Source organism: Cheilinus undulatus, linkage group 14, assembly GCF_018320785.1.
Source record: "Cheilinus undulatus linkage group 14, ASM1832078v1, whole genome shotgun sequence".
Taxonomy (NCBI): domain Eukaryota; kingdom Metazoa; phylum Chordata; class Actinopteri; order Labriformes; family Labridae; genus Cheilinus; species Cheilinus undulatus.
Window position 1 is genome coordinate 21,482,619 of NC_054878.1, and position 20,450 is coordinate 21,503,068.

Below are 20,450 nucleotides of genomic sequence, written 5' to 3' on the forward strand. Positions count from 1 at the left end.
AATTGATTAAAGTCTCTGTAAAATCAATAATCAGTGTCTTAACACATTGGACCTGTCGGAATAAGGTTGCTATAAACATGTGAAAACTACGAGATCTATGTGTGACTGACTCTTGGACTTAGGACATTAGAAAACTGTTCACCTCTTTCCTGGCTTGGTTTAATTAGGGCAGGGCAAATGCAGCGCTTGACTGTGTCATCAGTCACCATGAGAAATACCCAACTCCCCAATGCTAAAAGGACATAAAATCACTGAGCAATTTTTTGTGTTTTCAGCTAGGTTTTTGTTTATTGTGAGGTTAATCTACCAATCTATCAAATCTCCCAACTCCATCAGTCACTGTGGCCTACAGGGCATTTAAAAGCATCATAACAGAGAGATTTTTGTCAGAATACAGTAAAATTTAATCCCCAAATTCTGTATCTCTGCTCTAGCAAAGTTAAGCAGCAGCCCCTGATCAGAGTTCACTGCAGTGTAAGGGAGCAGACTAATTGCTGGAGTTCTTGTCTAGTTTTTACTTGAACCAGATGCAGCAGGAACTAACATCTTACCTGCTGAAGGTGTGTTTTAACCCATACTTCACTCGTCTTTAGTACTGGATGATTAAAAGAAGCAGGTTTTGACTGTCCCTCTACAAGCAGAAACAGTTTAATCCCCATGTCTGGTAGCATCAAGGTGCTAAAGTTTAGTAAAGTATCAGATGATAGACACAATCTATTACTGCCAAATCTGACACAATAAAGTCCTCCAGTGCTAATCATCATTAAAGACTTTTATTTTGAAGAGCAACATCAGGGAATGTAGTATTTCAGCAACAACTTAACAACAAGGACGTCTCATAATTGGGAAAGCAACTTAACTTCACATAACTCAGAAAAAGAGAGATAAGGAATACCTGAAGAGTTAAATACAGGATGAGAAAATTAAACAAAGACTTTTTAACTCTGTCATGACATGAATCAGATTGTTTCTCTGGTGGCTTAAATAGACAGTTGTAACAGCAACATAGTAGACAGATGACATCTCTATTTCGGTTGTAGCGTTTTTTAAATTTGAGAGGACTGTATTTCTCATAAGTGGGTGTGGCTTCGGCTTATTCAACTGACATGCACACACCATCCTAGAGCACTCCTGTCCTGTGTGTGTATCTTACCTTGGTAATGTGTGTGGTTGTAGTTGTACAGAGAGATTCAGAGGTGATTGTCTGAGCAGTCATCAACACTCCTGGCTCGCCGTCACCATTCCCATCCAGCTGACAACAAAGGACATGAATACACGTTATTAGTTGCGTGATACTATTACAAACTCCCATTTGTTTTGATGTTTTAAAGACTCTTTTTGTCTTCTAATGACATGAGTTCCCTGAGGGGAGAGGAAATGAACCATGGCAGCATGCACTAGAAAAACAATGCTTTCAGATGACATATTAACATTAAAAGGCCTTGAAATAGTAAATAAATCTGAAGGGATGGCGTAAGAAAAATGAATGAACTCCCTCTGCTTCCTAAAAGTGCACCTGTGCAGCCTCGTATGTGATGGTCTTGGTTTCCGTATGTACGATGGGCACTTCTTTTGTAGCTATCTCAGTTTTCTGGGCTGCAAACGTGTCTGATATAGTCACCATTTCTGTCTTTACCACGGGTGGCTAGAAGGGGGAGGGGAGAGAGAAGTGAGGGGGGAGGAGAGAGGGTTAATATGTTAAAACTCAGAGAGTTAGTGGAACAAAAAGAGAAAAGCTTTGTCTAAACATTAATTTTGGATATTAGCTTTGAAGTCAATTTGTAGAATATTTTTCTTACTTCCATGAAAATGTGAATGTAAATTAAACACTTAATACACCACAACAAAACACAATATATGTGCATGTAACTGCAGCAAAACGCATGCAAAGAACGAAGAGCCTCCAAACGCATGCATGCCAACACCACAAAATGCAGCACGCCTATGTTCAGCAATGTATGAGCCACAGCTACCACAGCAACACAACAACAATAAAAATCTTTGGTGTCAGTGCACAACTCAAAGTACAACACACCACAAACATGCATAAAACATGAGCCCAGGAAAACATGCAACACTCAAAATGTCTGGCAAACAAAAATGGCACTCAGCATGCAAACACAGCATTCAGATGAGTGGATGGCATTTCCAAAGTGATTGGCAGTGATGAATTTAATGATGCAGTTTCTATGACGACCATGACCAGCCAATTGGATGTTTAGAGAGGCATCAATGCCAAACACATTGAGGACACAAACATGCAAATATGCACACAATGGCGGTGAAATGCAGCATGCAGAGAGAAAAAAAAAAAAAAAGGCATGAAAACACCTAAAAGCATCGTGCAGTTCCCAATTAGGCCCCATTTACTTCACAACACTGCAACACTATGAAGAGTGAGAGTAAAACAACACTATGTGAGGCTGGTATGAAGGGTGAAGTGTATGAAAGTTGAAACAAAGATTTAAATTATTCATGTAAGGGATGGTAACTTGACACTGAAGAGATATTTTCAACTCTATTTGTATAGTTTTTAACAGGACAAACTTGAGTGTGAGGATGTACATGGGGCTTAAAGATTCACACAAGCACAAAAGGAGGGAAACGGCAACTGAGGTAAGCAGGAAGGAAGAAGAAATGTGGGTGTTTCTACGGTTGGTAGGAGGGATCGAAGCTCCGCAGTTGGCCAAGTGAAGGCTTTACCTCAGAGCAACAAATAACCTGCGGCCGAGCTTCTGCTTCAACCAGAGAGGCTTCCCCGTTCATTTGCGGCTCTTCTTTTTCTACTGCTGCTGCTGTTGTAGGAGCCACAGTTGCGCTAATGTTCTCCTCAGGCAGGGCGAGACCGTTAGGGGCTTCTTCAGGCGTCATCATTGGGTCGTCAGTGCTCGTCTCTGTCTCCTTCTCACTCTCTTTCTCCTCCTTCTTCTTCTCTTCATCTTCTTCTTTGGGCTCCTCTACCTCTTTGATGGTTGACTCTTCAGGTTTACTGACTTCTGTTGGCAGAGAAGGAGCGTCTGGAGCTGACGTGTCCTCCTCTTTCTTCTCCTGCTCTTCCTCCTCCTCCTCCCTCTCTTCAGGTATTCGTGTATTAGAGAAAGACACGGACACATTTGGGTGGTACTCTGCTTCTTCTTCACTCTCGCTCTCAGATGAAATGCTCTCTTGCTTCACCGCTGCTTTTGCTCCCTCTGCTAAAACAGCAGCTGCCTCCTCTTCGGATTTCAACTCCTCCTCTTTAGTTTCAGGGGAGCTGATGGTAACAGTAACAAATCCTGGTTTGGGGGCTTTGGAAACCTCTTGGACGACAACGGTTTCTTCGATTTCGACTTCGGTTGTCTACACACACGCACAAACACACACGCGCCATGTACACAGGAGTGCACAGACACACACAATGAGGTGCACGCACATACACAACAAACGCATGGGGGACAAAAAAAAAACATAACATGATCATTGAACGTAAAGACAAAATTCAACTTCTATAAACCAAAATTAAATGTCACATGAGGAAAAATCAGGATAAAAAGAAGATGGAGATGATGAACTGTGGACACAGATGTAAAATAAGCAGAACAGCAGGGAACACAGACAAAGGAACAGTCTAAAAATGATGAAGGAGGTAATATTGAGCTGCAGGAATGTAGGGAGTGAAGGATGAAAAGCGTCATGAATGAAAGTCTGGGTTTATTTATAGAAGAGCGTTAGGACCACCTTTGCAGGTTCTTTGGTATCAGAGATCGAGTTATCAGCGGCGGCTGCTGCTTCCGTTTTGGGCACACTCACCTGCGTGACAGAGAGGTTACCATGACAATCATCAATCACACGGCATTAGTAACATCATCACTGTTAGCAACTAAGGTTCCCTTAGGCCAGCCACACACTAGACGATTTTTTAATCTGAAAAGATTTTAAAACCGTGAGAGACCACAGACTTCAGGACAATTTCCAAAGATTTTTCATCTTTAATACTCTGAACGCACACACTAGACAACTCAGTCAGACTTTTAGATCACTGGAGACCACACACCTGCCGACCTGACTACAACCTCATGTGATCATTTGACTTCAGAAAAAAAAAAAAAAAAAAAAGAACAAGAAACAAAACACGGACGTCTGTCAATACCATCTTGCTGTCTCTCCACAACAGGCTGCCCTTGCATGCGTTACAGGTACAGCAAAAGTCATAACACATGGGAAAGACTCGGGATGAAATCATGGCTGAAATTAAGGTACAGTTGTGTTTATGGTTGTGAGCGGTGAAAGTATGTATGATCCATCTGTGACGCTACCCCGTGTGCTCACTCTCACCGGTTGTTGTGGGTACTCCGTCAGCGACCTAGAATTGTAAATATCAAACATGTTTGATATTTACGATTCGGGATTTTGGAGGCTATGACGCAATTTGGAGCAGTAAAACAATCGTGTTGACACTACACACATGAGGACTATTCAGACAAATAGTTGATTGCGATGAGGACCCTCTCGGGATATGCCCCCACAATCGTCAGGGGAGGCAAATCTTGCCCCGAATGGGCTTAAATCCTGTAGTGTGTGGCCGGCCTTAGTGATAAGGAACTACTTTCAGACAACAGGAAGGGAAAAGGGGTTGAAATTGTTGTATTATTTCCTTCTCATTTTTCCAATTATGGATATTTCTGTCATGCACAATCACTGTTTTTCACACAGTAAGAAGGTCAAGGGTAAAGGGTTAAAAGCAGAATAGAAAATGTAAAAACACCGATAGAAGATGCACTAAATAGTACATTCCAACAGTGGAAACAGGCTTTTTTTTGGTTGAGAAGAGGGCAAAAGAAACATAGTACTGGAAGAGCAGTTTCTGTGTATTTGGTACAAATTTCAACATTTTAATGTTTTTTTAAAGGCTTTTACATTATTCTTCAAACTGTGACACCAAATATTGACTTGGATTACTGGGCATAGACATCACAAAGGTTAAAACAAAAATCAAGGTTTAATTGAGAAAGTCAATCAATAGAAGACTGATATTATTTATAAATGTATATACTACAGCATTTTTCATAGATGGATGCTTTACTTGAGTGGTAGAAATGGCCAATGTGCCCCACCCCTTTCTACTCATTTAATTTTCTGCTGTTTTGACAGCATTCATCAACAGTATGTAGTATATAGATGCTCAAATAAATCACTTGCTTGTTGAAATGTTTGAAATGTTGTGATATTCAGAAATGACAGCAGATGAGCTGTGTGTTCGAAGGTTAATTATTGTTGAAGTAGCGTATCACTAGGGCTAGGCTATTAATCAAAATTTAGATTAAATCGTAACATGTCCTACTGCAGTTTTCAAATCGCAGTGGTGCGATATGTCTTTGACCTGAAATATAATTCAAAATACCAATTTTATGAGGCAAAGATGTTTAGCTCTACACATCATGCAAACATTTGTATATGTTTGTCTTATCAAAAATGAGAATGATATCAAAATATTATTCCCTCCAATACAACAATTCATACTGAATTTATAATGAGTCAAAGTGTCGTCAATATGTGGGAAACAATATACTTAAGGATGACATTCTTCCCAGGGCTTCAGAAAGACAAACTGACAGAGTTTCGGGAGTAGGGAAAATTACAAATTCCCTTGAATACTTTCTTAAGTTTGAATGTGTTTAAGTTCTAAACATCTGTTTGTATGCATTTAATAAACAGACCAAAAATCATTTAGCATTTGTGCTTTTGTTTTCTTTAACATTGCTCCGAAAATGTTAGAACTCTGCCTCTGGTTCTACTACGTAAATATTTTATGTTAAAGTCAACTGAACCTTTTTGTTTTATTGTGCATATCTGCACACTTTTTAGGGGAAAAAATGTTTCTATCAACCATGCATAAATGGCAGCACCTGTGCCTGATCAGACTTGAAGCAGCTTGTGGCACTTACTGATATTGCTCCCTCCTGTCTAGCTTTTTGCTCTACTTACTCTTAAATGTATACATCTTTGTGCAAAACTGTCTGTTTAATGAATTCACAGCATTTCAATGTTGCAAAATTCTTCCTTACATTCTTGTAATCATTTTCATTTTGGTCGTTTGTTGTCAGAGGAAGTCAACTGGTTTAGAATTTTTAATTTCTATTTGTGTTAAATAATGCAGTAAAAAGAGTTTATATTTGTTTTATCAAACGAGAACTATTGTTTCAACTTAGGAAGGGTTTAAAAGTCAATATTTGGTGTTACTTCCTCGGCTTTTCCTAAAAGCTTTCATGTGATTTGCATGATCCCCATCAGCTTTTCTCATTACTGTTAGGTTAAGCCAGTCTTGGCACAAAAATTCAATCACCTCGGCTTTGTGTGAGGCTTGTCAGGTGAAATTATACCTCATTAAGTAGAAAAGCTTTAGGTGTTGTGAAATCCAACAGACTCTAGAAGATGAGACTTTCATGTATGTAAAGATGCTGACTTAAGAGTTTTTTTTTAATTGTCTATTCGTTTAAAATAAAAACAGGGCTCTCTCTAGATTGATCTTGAACATTATATATTATGAGGTATAAAGTTGAAAATCTAAACATAAGCTCTGAAACAAAAGTAGCTGCAAACTGCTGTTCCAACACTTGCTTCTTTTGAGTGTTATTTCCTCCTAAATGAGCTAAAAAAAACATTGTTATTTTGCATTCAGTTCACGCACATAATAATTAGCATCACAAACAGAAGACATTTTCACATCCATGGTGCTAACAGCTGTTAGTTGTTTCTTGATTGGATTATTCATGCCTATCATTCAGGATGAATAGTTCCTGTTAGAATATAACAACAACAAACATTCATCCGGCATCCACAGCAGGCATCATGGAGTGGAGCCTTTCAACACTTTTGGCAAGCATCTTTTATCATCTAAGACATTAATTGTAGTCAAGTTTACTCTCTCAGGAGCAAAACATGCTCTATTATTCTGTCAGTCCATCAATCACTACTAAAAGAAGTAGTGTATGGACTGAGATGAAAGTAAACGGACTCCTTAATGTTCAGCAGTGGCAGCAGCACCTTGGAGGCAGAGAGTGAAGCAGTTGTGGGAATAAGAGTCCTGTTTTTTGTAGCAGTTTTGCCGACAGCAGAGGAAGTAGTAGGAGTGGATGAGAATGTGGTTATAACAGCATCTAGTGTTGGCTCAGGAATGCTGCAGGCAGACGCAGTGGCCGAACAAAAGCCGGTGCCAGAGTGTCTGCTGAAAAGTACAGAGGCTATCTCTTCTTCCAAACTCTACACAACATACACAGACACACACATAGAGAATGAATGGAAGCATTTCAGAGAGGACAGAAAAAAAAGAAACCCCTGTATGCATACAAAACAAAAAGCAAACCAGATGCAGAACCCTTCTAGAAAATGTTTAAAATGTGAAATGGGATGTGAGTCCAGCAGAAGAGGAAAACAGAAGATCAGAACAATCCCTTTTCCACTTGTCAAATGATGAGTGAGCTGCACACAGGTCATGAAATCCACACCATTGCAAGAGCAACAAAGGAAAAATACCCCTTTAAGGTAAATAATAATAGAGAGAAGCTTTAAATTTTGAATCAGGTGCACACACTTTCAATAACATTTCAACCACATTGTTTATTTTTGCAGCACTGTAATCATCTGCCAAGAAGAATTTCACTTCAGTAATATTTTCTCCCTGTAATTCAAGCTTTTTTCTCACGTTGCTGACACAGACATCCATCAGACGTACCACTTGTTGCTGCTGAATACGTATCGTTGTAGCGGGGGAGGAGGTGAGACGTTTCTCCCACTGGTTGGGCTGAGGAGGAGAGGGAGGTGGCGCCTCCATAAAGGAGCGTTTTAGCTGGCTAATGCTAGCTTGGTGTTTCAGGACCTCCTCTTGGGTCTTATCATGGTCCTAATGAGGGGAAGGGAGAGGAAGGGCGGGAACGGGGAGGGCGAGGTAAAGGTGGATGGTGAATGGGATGAGTATAGATATATGAGGGATGATGGGAGGTAGAGATAAAAAGAGGTGGGGTAAAAATGAGGGATTTAGGGCAGGGATGGGAAGAAAAGAAAAAGTGGTAGATTAAAAATGGAGGATAAAATGGAGGGATAGGAGGACGAAGAGAGAGATGTCAGAGAAAAATGTATAAAGAATGAAGAAAGAAGTGATAAAATGGAGTGAAGGAAGAAATTGGGAGGGTAAGGGAGAGAGGGATGGGGAGAAGGGGAAAAATTTGGTTCAAAAGGGCACAGGAACATTAGTCTGTCAATCAGGAGGAGGACAAGATGGATGCCCTGTCTCACTCAAGCCTCATTTAAAGATCTTCAATTAAAAACATATAATTTTGTAAGTTTGCGTGTTGAAATATGTTTTTTATTGGCAGGCTGCAGTGAAAAAGGGTCTCCCCATCTTGTTGAGGATTTTTTTTCTTCACAAATCAAGCCAGGAACAGCAAAGCATGGGCCTGAGAGTGGTGATTGCACTATTCTATTACAGCTCCATCTGTAATACTCTTAGAAATAGCAATACATCTCTATCAGCCCCATGTTGCTGTGAAAGATATTGTTTTTGTTTTGTTTTTTTAGTATGTTAACAAACAACGCATCACTTAAGGTTTAAAGCCAACCACCAGAAAACAGGAAGACAGCTTCTCTTGTGGGTTAGGGAGGCAGGGTTAGTCTGGTTAGAGGCAACTGTCTGCCAATAATCAAAATCTCGGTTCAATCAAGGATTTCAAACACAGCATGATGTAAAGTCCATAAAACAGCATTCAACATGCACAGAACATGCATAAAACTCACATTCACTCACTGACCCAACTCTCAAAGCAGCCAGTGTGAACACAACCTGGGAAAATGTCATAGGATATTTTATACAGCAGTATATCAATTAAATATACTTTTAACCTGTCCAGAAAACATAAGTTCCTTTTTGGAGCACTTTGACTCTGAAAAAATAAATCAGGATTGAATGTTTCAAGGAACACTGAATTTGTGTTACATCCAGTCAATGCCCCTGATCCAATCAATTCAAGCAGATTTTTGTTTTTGTTTTTTAAAGGACTTTTTTAAATAGTGGCAGAAAGTTTGACTTAATTTTCAAAGCTGCATTAGTTTGAAGATTTGTTCAAATGGGGGCAGTAATATATAGGAGTATGACTTGTAAAGGACTTGTAAAGTTGAAATGGTTGCAAGAAAAATATTCAATTTTCTTAAAGCTCTTTATTTGGTCTCATTCAACTATGAAGACAAATAATTCTTTAGGTCACCTATTAGTAGAATTTTTTTTTACTGTCTGCTATGGGTGGGAAATTCATGATATGATACAATACAATACGATACACCATGGTTTTGAATCAGTACAGTATGAAATCGTGTCTAGGTAATATATTTTCAGAGGGGAAATATGATACGATTGATAATGTAATGTAATGTTAGTAATGTAATATAAGATAAGATGATAAAATAAAATAAGATAAGATAAATTGAGACACGTAAAGATGCCCTCTGGAAAAAAACAGTATTAAAATTTGCACAATAACTAATGATTTTATGTCCCTATAATGGATAAACCATTTTTTAAATAACTGATATTTTGAACTGAAACTTACAACTGGATCACTGGTCAAGTGCCATTTAATTATTGTGTGCTCCTTTTGTTTCAGGTCAGGTAGTGTACAAATAAATGAGGTCTTGAGAACACAGAAAAATCATATCAGTGACTTTAAACGAGCTGTAAGGCTCTCAGATATTTCAGTGCTGATTGCTACAGCAGACACAGGTAGTACAGATGTACTACGCTTGCCTGGAAAAAAGAAAACCAATAACTGTGCATTTAGTATATTTTTTTTTTAATTTAAAGATTTATTTTTGGCCTTTTTGCCTTTATTTGATAGGACAGTGGATAGAGTCGGAAACAGGGGAGAGAGCGGGGAGAGACATGCAGGAAACAGTGCCACGGGCCGGACTCGAACCCGGGTCGCCCGTGCACACGGCACGCGCCCCAACCACTCGACCACCGGCACGCCTGCATTTAGTATTTTAAATGGATTTCAATAAAACTATCAATCAGTGCAGCTTTGATTGGCTTTTCTTTTCTGTCATTTGTAGAACACACTAAGCTACGTTTCCCAGCTCAAATGTTCAAAATGTCTGCCATGAGAGTTAGGACGGCAGGCAGGAAAAAAAATCTGATAAAGAAACGTTTTCATCAAACTGGAGATGACTGTTGACTTGATATCCACACACATCAACACACACAGGCATGCACACAGAGCCTGAGAGTGCGAGAGGGCAGCAGTCTTGTACAGTTCAGAGGAAGTTGTAGTTCTGATGGCGTCAAGAGTACACAGAAACATGTAGCTCTTTTTGTTTCGGCCATCAGGCGAACACCAGTACCAACCTCCAACATTAAATTACTGTGCCTCACATAAATATTGTCCCCATGCACTCTCATTGGACTCTGTAAGGCAGACATACAGCAAAAAAAAAAAAGAACAAAAGAGAAAATTAATTCAAAATGATTTAAAAAAATTACTTGATCTAAACTGCAAAATAAACAAAGTAAAATACTTAACAAAAAATTAAAAACATATAAAAAAAATAATAAAAAGAAAATCTTATACATGAAAAAAAAGAAAAAAAAAGAAAAGAAATAAAAATATAAGTCATGTGGTGATAATGCCAAAATGTCCAACCTTGATGGGTTTAAGATGGGTACAAGTACAGATTTTCTGGTATCTTATTGAATTTGATAATGTTAGCACTTGTACCCATGTTAACACGTTAAAAATTCAGTGTTTAAAATACCCTCATACCAGCACATGCAACACAAACCAACAAAGCCCCATGTGAATCCCAACAGTAGTGATAAACCACAGACATGATCCAAAACCAAACAAACTGTGAAACCATAAACCACAGCAGAGCAATCGAAAGTAATGATTTTAGGTGAAAGTGCCTCAATCAGGAGCAATTCTTGATCTTAAGCCTAATTGGAAAGCAAAGGCTATAAATAGAGACTATTTATTTACTCAATATAACTGTTGATTGAAATTTTCTTTAGTTTTTGTTCAAAGAAGCCTCAAATTGGGTCAGCAGTAGCTGATATCCAAAAATGACTTTGTGTCATCATGCTTGGGCAAATTCACCATAAAAGAATGAACCAAACCAACAATCCAGCCACAAAAAATGATTGACAGACCAGATATACACCATCAAACCATTAAGAATGAGTGAACCTGAGAGGGGGCGAGCTCACTGGCTCCAGGTGACTGCTGAAGGGGTTAAGTAAGGGAGAAAGTAAGGACAGGTTAGGTTTACTCCATATACCCTAAACTTAACCATGTAAATATCCCAAAGCATGCTGGGTGAACACAGGCCCTACAGACCTGGGTGGGCGCTGCATCTGCATCAACAGGGCTTAAGTCGACCTCCTTGACCTTCAGTGTGGTAGCAGTCATGATAAAATGTGGAGGTTGGGGGCATGAAGAAAGAAAAATGTGAAATGGATAATGGGAAAAGTTTGTTTCTTCCCCAGGTGTCAGCGAGAAGTACTGCTGGTCATGTGACCTTTGCACTTAAAGCCACAGGAGCAGTAACATGAAAGGAGCCTGACAGTGTTGATAATAGAAGACAGCTGGTGCTACCGACTGCTCTCGACATACATTTAGGAAAGATTTATTCTCAGTATGTTTCTGTCTTAGGATATATTGAAGTTCTGCCTAACAGCTTTGTATGTACATCAATTTCTGCCAAAAAAAGAAAAAATCTACTGCTGACATGAACGTGCTCAAAATGTGCCCCACACCACATCAGATATACTGCATCTACAACAAGCTAAAATCTACAACCGCTATAGTTCCTGGCTTTTTACAACCTGTTTCTCCCTTTAGTATCCTTGTAATCTAGACCCATTAAAGCAAGCAACGCCAAGTCACTGCTATATTATATACACTGAAGACTGACTGAAAACACAGCGTAATCAGGGCAGGTATTGAGGGTAGCATCCTGACACAAAGGGTTTATTTGTGTGTAACACTGTTTAACATTCATTGACATTAAAACACAAACCAAAGCGCTTTAAGTGCTGACAAGTGAGAGGAAATGATCTATCCTGGGTACCTACCTATCTCTACAGTTAAAACATTCAAGCTAGCACTAATCCGGGACCATTTCTCTATACTAACAAGGCAAAATGCAGCAGCTGAGTGCTGGTTTATTGCATTTAGAGCAACAAGTGCAACGTGTACCTCGCATATTCCTTTTATTTAATCATAATGTCACTTACTTCAGAGTGTTTAACACAGAGAGGCAAGCCTTCTTAAAGTGGTATAGACTAATTTAAAGATTTTAAAGCTCCTGTGAGGAACAGTCAAATTAGGTGGATTAGGGCACCCCTTGTGGACAAAGTAGGAGGATTCATTGTCCTGATTCATTCTGTACATATTAGGGGTGTAAAGGTACGTGTATTCGTAGCGTACCAATTCGTTACGGGCCTCTTGGTATGGTACAGACGTGTACCAAACAGACACATGTGGAACAAAGCTCACATACAGACAGAAAACCAGAGAACAACTTACTGTCACACTGTCCTGGCAACCACACAACCACAGCAAATGACAGCAACAGCCTGAATATTCCCAGATAAAAGTGTCCTGTTAAGGAACACTTTGTTGCCCAATAAAATACAACAGTGGACAAAGACAAAAACAGTAGCGCTGACATTATTCAGCAGTTGTGTCGCTGACAGCACCCAATCAAAGCATTTTAAAAAGCACCACTAAAACAAGAATTTAACTAGGAGGAACAATAAAAAGTCTCACTAGCCAGTTATAAATTTCCTATTAGACAGACAGGAGCTGCTTTGAATAATGGCTCATATTCAGCCAATAAAAAAAGTGCAAGGACTTTTTATGCAAATACATGAGTATTTAGAAGACTTTTTGTCACAGAATGTTTTTGTTTCAACTTTTTGGCCCCCAAGAGATGGGAGAACAAGTTTGTGAAAATCCAAGGGACATCACTGCAGCTTTTTGAGATAGTAAGTCCAGTTGAGACGAACGGTTAAAAATAGCTTAGCTCAAAGGGTTAATCTTGAATCCTTTTAACTAACGCTGTTAATGACTTTCTGTGACACCTACCCCACGGCAGAAGTGACAGGTATATAAAAAACACTACTTGGATCGAAGGGATTGTCTCTTTGATGGTCTTGGTTTTGCTTTTGAAGGTCCAAAAAAAGCATCCAGACTAATCTGAGTCTGTTATGTACTAATCTATGAACTCTCACAGGAGCTTTAAAGAAACAACTTTGAGTGTCTGCTCTGAAAACCACTAAATGTTAGTGTTCTGTCACATTTCCTGCCCTTATAATCTCTGTACAGTCTTAATATATCTATTGAGTCTCTATATTAGCCATTTCATAATTTATTTCTCTTTTATCATTATCTATCCTTAAAAAATTCTCTGAATTTTAATACATTGCTTGATCTAACTTATTATAATCTTTGTTCTTTTTTATTAACATACAGTAAGGGTGGCAGGATGCAGGAATGGTTAGGAAAAGGAAAATTAAGGTAAAGATAAAGGTGTACATTAGGGGTGGAACAGAGGACAGAAAGAGACATTTGTGGGGTTGTGTATGTTGTGTGTTTATGCAGCAGGATCGCACATCTCTTGCGTCCAGGTTGCACTCGTTGGGTTCCTGCTGCGCGGAGGTGTGCGAGTCGGTGTGAGAGGAGCCCCTTGCTTGTTAAAACCAGAACTGCAGAAGTGATCTTCACACTGATCACTTGAAGTTTCAGAGACAAACATTGGCAAAACTGCCTTCCTTTGACTGGAGACCACATTCTCGAGGTAACACAGGGTCAGGCCAAGGGGCGTGGCTAAAATCAGCGCCAAGATTAATGACTGGCTCGCTGTTAGCATTACAACCAAGAGGAAGGTGACTAAGAGGCAGGGCAGGAAGAGTGGGGAGGGATTGAGAAGATAGCGGTGTAAGGATGGGGTTAGGGTGGAGAGGGAGAAGGAGGAGAGAGAAGAGGAAGATGGGATGGAAAGGACATGAGAAGACAGAGAGGAAAAGGAAGAGATGATTGTAGGACAGGTAAGAGAAGATAAAGAGGGCAGATGTAGTCTTGTTGGGCACCAGAGAACAGCAGGAGCCAAAGTCATACATTTAGTAGACAAGTAGCTTGCAATAAATTCCAGAAAATGAGCCAATTTTGACAGGAGACAGTTTAGAATTTGGTGAAGTTTGGATGCAGTCATGTTGGAAATGATAAATTTGGGCGCACTGATTGTCAATCTCTTAAATTTCCCTGCTGATTTTGACAGGAGTTTGGACACAACAAGAGTAGAACAGCCAAGTCTCTTTGTTAATCCTGAATAAAGCTTTAGTGGCATACACCTGCTATTATTCAGACCAGAGATAGAGAGGAAACTCAGCATGAATGACACATATTTAACCACACCACTCAGAGAGAACCAGCTGTGCCATTTTGACCATCCAGCTGTTCCTCTGGTTTCAGCGAGGCAGCCCTCCTCAGCACCGGAAAGCTCTGAACTGGATGTCTGTGAGTTTGTGATCAGGGGGTTTTCAAGATCTGTCAAAAGATGATCAGGAGAGGTGATTGAGGAGAAAGTCCATGGAGTTTGTAAGGCGGTTGTGTCGTCAAGGTGGTCGTCATCTTCGGAAATGTCTGAGAGGCCGTGGTCGAGCTCGGAAATCGAGTCGAGGGAGGGAGGGATGGAGGAGAGGGAGGATGATGAGGAGAAGGAGAGAGGGAACATGAAGATTGACTGATGGGGGAAGGACAGAAGAAAGGAGGAAGGACATGACAACACAGAGGAAAAAACAATAACCGGAGAGAGACAGATGTGGAGGGGAGCGAATCATCCACCAAGTGACGAAGCAATCAGTGAAAAAAAAAAAATCAACAAAAAAACGACAAGATGTGCATTAAAAATATCATTTCATTTGTTGTTATTATGAAATGATGATCAAAGTGACAGCATGCAAAAAAGTGGAGTGATCAGAGCAAAAAAGGAGGCCAGTGAAGGAAAAAAGAGAGAGGGAAAGAGACACAACATTAGTCAGTGAACATCACAACAAGGTTAAAAAGTGAACACAGCAGGGTTTGAGCTCAGTGCAGAGTAAAGGTTTGTGCAGAAAATAGTTTCAACACTGAACACGGGCTATAAACAGAGGTCTTTAGCGCAGTGCTGGGGAGTGAGCAAGAGTTGGGGTAAAAGGGAAAGTGAGGAAAGTGAGGAGAAGCAGGACACATGCGTAACATACTGAAATACACCGTAGATTGGACATATTTTGCTTTAAAGGAAAGTAGTTTTACAAATTTTATGTATGCTTTAATTTAAACTTTGTAGTTAAAGAACAAATCCACTAAATCTAGGCTTTTTATATCATTTTAATTCTATAAGAGGATATTTACCCTCTGTAACAAATGCACTGCTATGTAGTAAAGCAGTGACACTCATGTGTAAAGTGTTAGATACACTGCATTCCTGCCTTTCAAGCCTATGCTGCGTGAAAAGGTGGCTTCTGCAGGTTACTACTACTATTCACACTCTTGCCTTTGAATAATTATTTTAACAGGCAGTATTGCAATCTTTCCTGGAATAATAAAGACAACAAACTGGACAAATCATTTCTATTTCTCATGACTACTATATTGTTAAAAACACAATGGCATGTGTAGAAGGAAATGATAAGCATACATTTCAGACTGACTGAAAAATTATGAACCCATTCTCAACAGAAACTTGTTCCTTCCTTATTTTCCCTATGCAGCTGTCATGTCACACCAGGCCAGGGCATGTAAAGTTTACACCATCTCAATCCCTCACTTACTTTGATAGATAAGTAGAGGATTACAGTATTTTGCAAATTTTAAATCTAAAAAACCTTTCAAAATGAAGATAAATATACTTTCATCTGTCCTATTGGTCTGTGAACTCTTCACCAACCCAATATTTAAACCTTGAGCGGAAAAGTGTCAGCCTCTAAGTTCTAAGGGACACAAAGATATTAAAACCATTTTTTCATGTCAAAACAGAAATCAAATTAGCACTGAAACCACTTTGTTTTACATTTTATACTTATTTGAAGTCTTAAAATAGATTAAAGCACTGTAAGTCATCCATAATCCCTTTCATTCTGTACTTTTCTTCAAGTATTTTGAGGAAAAAATTGACTTTTTTGGTTTTAATGGTGATAAATGCCATGCTTGTGCTTCACTTCTTTTGAGGATCTCCCTATTTCACACTTTCTGCAGAATCAGGCTACAGCTCCCTTTTGTCCTCACATATGTTAAATGCACCAATGCAGACATCCCTATTCAAACATGTCACACTGGTTCATTAACTGTGATCTATTTACAATTGTGTAGTAGCAACCCTAAACTAATGCATGTTATAAAATGTCAAATGTGGATGTTTACACACATAAGAATGTTATATTACCCTTAAAGACACTTGTACATACAATAGGATTCCATTACCTACATGCATACATTTTACTTTTAGAAGCAATCACACAAAAACACTTCCTTTTGGATGATCTACCTTCTCAGCAATCATGTAATGATGACAAAGACACAAAAGGATTAGCTCTTTGTTCTGCCAGGTATTCATTCTGTCTCTGTCAAACTCACAAAAAATGTGTCGGCTTGGATAAAAAGCTAAATACACACACACCTTGTTGTCAGAGTGGAGCTCCAGGTGGGGATCACGTCCATTCTCGGCTGTGTCCCTGCCAGCTTCTGTTATGCTAATCATAGGTGCTAAAGAGTAAAAAATACACAGAAACAATAGATAAATATCAGAGGTGGAAAAGGTACACAACTATTGTACTAGGGTAAAAGATCAGTTACTATGGTTAAAATTTACTAAAGTAAAAGTAAAAATCCTGGTCTATAAATCCACTGAAGTAAAATTAGAGAGTATTTAATTTAGCATTTACTTTAAGCACTGAGTAGCTAGCTACTGAGGAGATCTTTCCTTATCAGCAAAAAAACCCAACAGAATATAACCTCGACAAGGCTCTTCAGGTAAAGTCACCTTACTTACTTATGAAGACTATGCTCTTTGTGTCCTTAAGGAGCACCTAAGGTCACTGGTGTGAACTCTAACTCAGTGGATAACTTCACTCAAGTTGCAAATGTGTCTCACATCAACCAACAACAATCCACCAGAAACATGACCAAAAGAACCCAGGCAGGAATCACTGAACAACAGGCAACATCCAAACACAACTCAGCACATATAAAGCTCATCAAAACACTCTGCTCAAGGGCATGATGGGTAACTTCGTTCAAACATCTCTCCAGATGAACTGTGTTACATTATACTTACATCCATATATTTTTCTAGGCTGACCTTTAAACCATCATAATATAACTTAACATAATATAATCTTCTTTCAGCTCATTTACTAAGCTTATTAATGTCCATATTGCTGATTTCAACATAGATTTTGACATTGAATCAAGTGTTGTGATGTCTCCTGTCCCTAAAAGTTTTTTGTTAAGTCCCTTGTCAACCTGAGTGCTTTTTCTTCCCACAGTTAACCAGCCCATTTAGTATGCTATCTGGACATTATTTGCTGTGATATTAAAGCATGGTTGACACTAACGGATTTTAATAATAATTAAAATTTGAACAGTTTGATAGCCATAGAGATATTTGATCGCAGTTATCATAAAATGGGTAACATTTCATCCGTATTCTTGGACCAACAGCTCCTTCATGTACTTGCTGCACTCAAGATCAGGATATAGAGGGGACGTAAACCTTAGCCAGACACTGACTTGCAGTTAAATAATGTAACCACCAGGGGGCAATGTGAGGCTGTGAAATAACTCAACAAAGCTGCATGAGTTGGACTCTTAAAGCTTGGCCCTAAAAATACTACGAAAAATTGTGTTGAACAAAAAATTAAAAATAGATAAAGGTAACACATTTCAAATAAAACAACTTGAAGAAACTATTAAGGCAACAGTAGTAAGTTGCAGGCTATATGCAATTACTGCTCTCATGTCTGAGTTTGACACAGCCAATTAAAAAAAGAAAGACAACTTTGTGATCGGTGCTTATGTTCCTGGCTGCGAGAGCTGTCTGACTTTTATCATTATGCCTTGTTTTGATGCACATATCTCTACATCTTTTCTTCTCTCACTCTGTCTCTCCCTGTGTGACAGGAAACATGTGCTGCAGCTATTTCCTGTATCTGCTCAGAGACAAGCTTTGTACATCAAAACAAACAGACACCCATGACCCCTGTTCCATCTGCCCATCATACCTCCCATTCCTCTTTTCAACCTGCATTTTTTAGAGTGGAAAAAGTGAAGCTGGAATTTCATTTCCTTGTGCTTGTTTCTGTTTGTTACCTCCATCCAGACTGCGGCTGATGCGTTTGGATGAGGTGCGTTCAAAGCTGGGTGCAGGTCGGTCTATGAGGGAGCTGGCCACGCGGGTCTGGGCTTGAGTTCGCCCACTGTAACGGAACTTGGAGCCCAGAGTCAGGAAGCGGGCCTTGGTGGGAGCTTCTGGTGCATTTAACCTGGAAAGGGAGAGAGACAGGGGGAGAAATATTGGGGATTTACTTCCTAATAAAATGTAACAGTCACTACTGTATGTACATGTGCAAGAGAGGCACCTTCTCCCTCGACAGGATATTAAAGCTTATTCCTTTCTTCTCTTACACAAACATACAGAAACAGCACTCACTCCTGGGGACTAGCACCTGCTTCATTTGTGTGTGCGTGTTTGTGTGTATCGCCGCAGGTACCAGACTGGTTAAACAACCACAAAATACTCTCTCATGTTCTGGAAAGAAAGCCAGTCTATTGTGGAGCACATCTCTGTTGAACAAAGCCCAATAAGCTGTAACAATTACCTTGAGCGCCAGACTGGTAATCTGGGAGATCCATGAACATAAATGCTACAAGTTTAATTTGTAGTGTGTATCAAGAGGTGTGTATTTCTACCTGAAGAAACTGTGGTTCTCCACACAGACTTTCCACAGCCTTTTGGCAGATCGATGGTTCTGGAGTTTGAAGCCCACCGTGCTCTCAAACTGCTCTGTCTAACAGAGAAAAATAAAAAAACAGCAAATTATGACATTTGACCACCTGCAGAGAGGCTACCTGAATATGCAAAAGAATCTTTTATCCAATCAGATCCACGTTTATTTATGCTGCATACTTTAAAAATAGTAAATTGCTACACAGTGAATAAAAAAAGTAGGAATAAAAGGAATACAAATCCACAAGGAAAAGCAAATAAGCACAGAAAAAAATGCTATTTACCAACAAAATCAAAACAATTATGCTATTATGCATACCTCTCCTGGTCTGATCTTGATGTAAAAGTTGTTCCTCTTGTATGAAATCTTGAGTATTTTAGGCCAGGCAAAGCGATTTATCCGCAGTCTGTCTTTGTAAACCAGAAGCCCATTGGCACACACACCTAGCATGATGTCCACACCCTCAGAATCCTGCAAATCATATTCACAGATTTATCAAAATCACACAAAATAAAACAATTTCTGAAAAATCAGCATATGCATCCTCTTTGTCTACATTGGAATATACTGTATGTTCATTGATTTCTAAAGTAGTCTCCTAAAGGTCAACAGAAACTCAATTAACACATGCACACTCTGTAACAACATGGTTAGCAGACAGACTAACTGGCTAACAAAGCTTTTAAGTCCAAGGCCATCTGGATTATGGGGAGGGGGTTTATTGATTACAGTGGTCAATTAACAGGAAAAATCTGTTGGCCTAATGGAGGATACAATATATTGATACTGGTTGGTTTTACTGCGGCACACACACATCACATGGTGTTGCTATGTTATCGATGGCTCATCGATTCCTGAGCTCACAGTAAAGATACATTTAGCACTTTAATGGTCGGGGTGGAAAAACAGCCATCCATTAGCTTTATGTGGTTTCTGTAAGAAGATCATTCAACAGTGGAGGAAGGGGATGGGAGTTGAGTGTCTCAACTTTGAGAGTAATGCCCAGTAATTGTAAACACAATTAAAGGTGAAGGCTAACTATGCAGCAAACCTTTTTTAGTGTCCTTCTGTTGCCTGGACTGCTAACACTATTGTCAAAGTGTCATTTCTTATTATCATGTAGCACCATCAGTGTGGTCACTACATGGAGTTTGCAATAACCAGAAATGGGTTTGTGTTTGAGTTTCAAGAGCAACTATTAAAAAACTGGAACAAGATATTAAATATCCAATTTCATATTCAACAACATAAACACAAGTTTTAGGGTTATTTTTGTTGCTTTTATACTGTCATTTGACAGTTGAAGAGAGACAAAAAAAACACTGGGAGAGAAAAAGGTGGCAGACATAAACCAAACAGCACCAGAATCTGAATTCATATCCACGAGGAACGTAGCTTTTGTATATTTGTGCCTGTTCTACCAACTAAGTAAAACTGGTGT

At 39.2% G+C, this 20,450-nt stretch overlaps 1 protein-coding gene across 12 annotated transcripts in view; it reads right to left on the reverse strand.

The window, feature by feature from the left end:
• Positions 1–20,450, reverse strand: part of epb41l2 (erythrocyte membrane protein band 4.1 like 2) — a 78,232-nt gene that overhangs the window by 7,165 nt on the left and 50,617 nt on the right. For 3 of the 12 annotated variants that reach the window (XM_041805137.1, XM_041805131.1, XM_041805132.1), the window contains exons 11-22: positions 19,328–19,480; positions 18,972–19,069; positions 18,372–18,544; positions 16,681–16,766; positions 11,358–11,408; positions 11,208–11,243; positions 10,370–10,429; positions 7,712–7,879; positions 3,718–3,789; positions 2,704–3,339; positions 1,517–1,645; positions 1,154–1,252 (exon numbers count right to left, since the gene is read on the reverse strand). In XM_041805137.1, the coding sequence (XP_041661071.1) occupies positions 1,154–1,252; positions 1,517–1,645; positions 2,704–3,339; positions 3,718–3,789; positions 7,712–7,879; positions 10,370–10,429; positions 11,208–11,243; positions 11,358–11,408; positions 16,681–16,766; positions 18,372–18,544; positions 18,972–19,069; positions 19,328–19,480 (1,761 nt within the window). Of the gene's footprint in view, positions 1–1,153; positions 1,253–1,516; positions 1,646–2,703; positions 3,340–3,717; positions 3,790–7,711; positions 7,880–10,369; positions 10,430–11,207; positions 11,244–11,357; positions 11,409–12,686; positions 14,767–16,680; positions 16,767–18,371; positions 18,545–18,971; positions 19,070–19,327; positions 19,481–20,450 lie in introns of those variants that run through there. The other 9 variants (XM_041805133.1, XM_041805134.1, XM_041805135.1 and 6 more) reach the window with 9 other exon arrangements.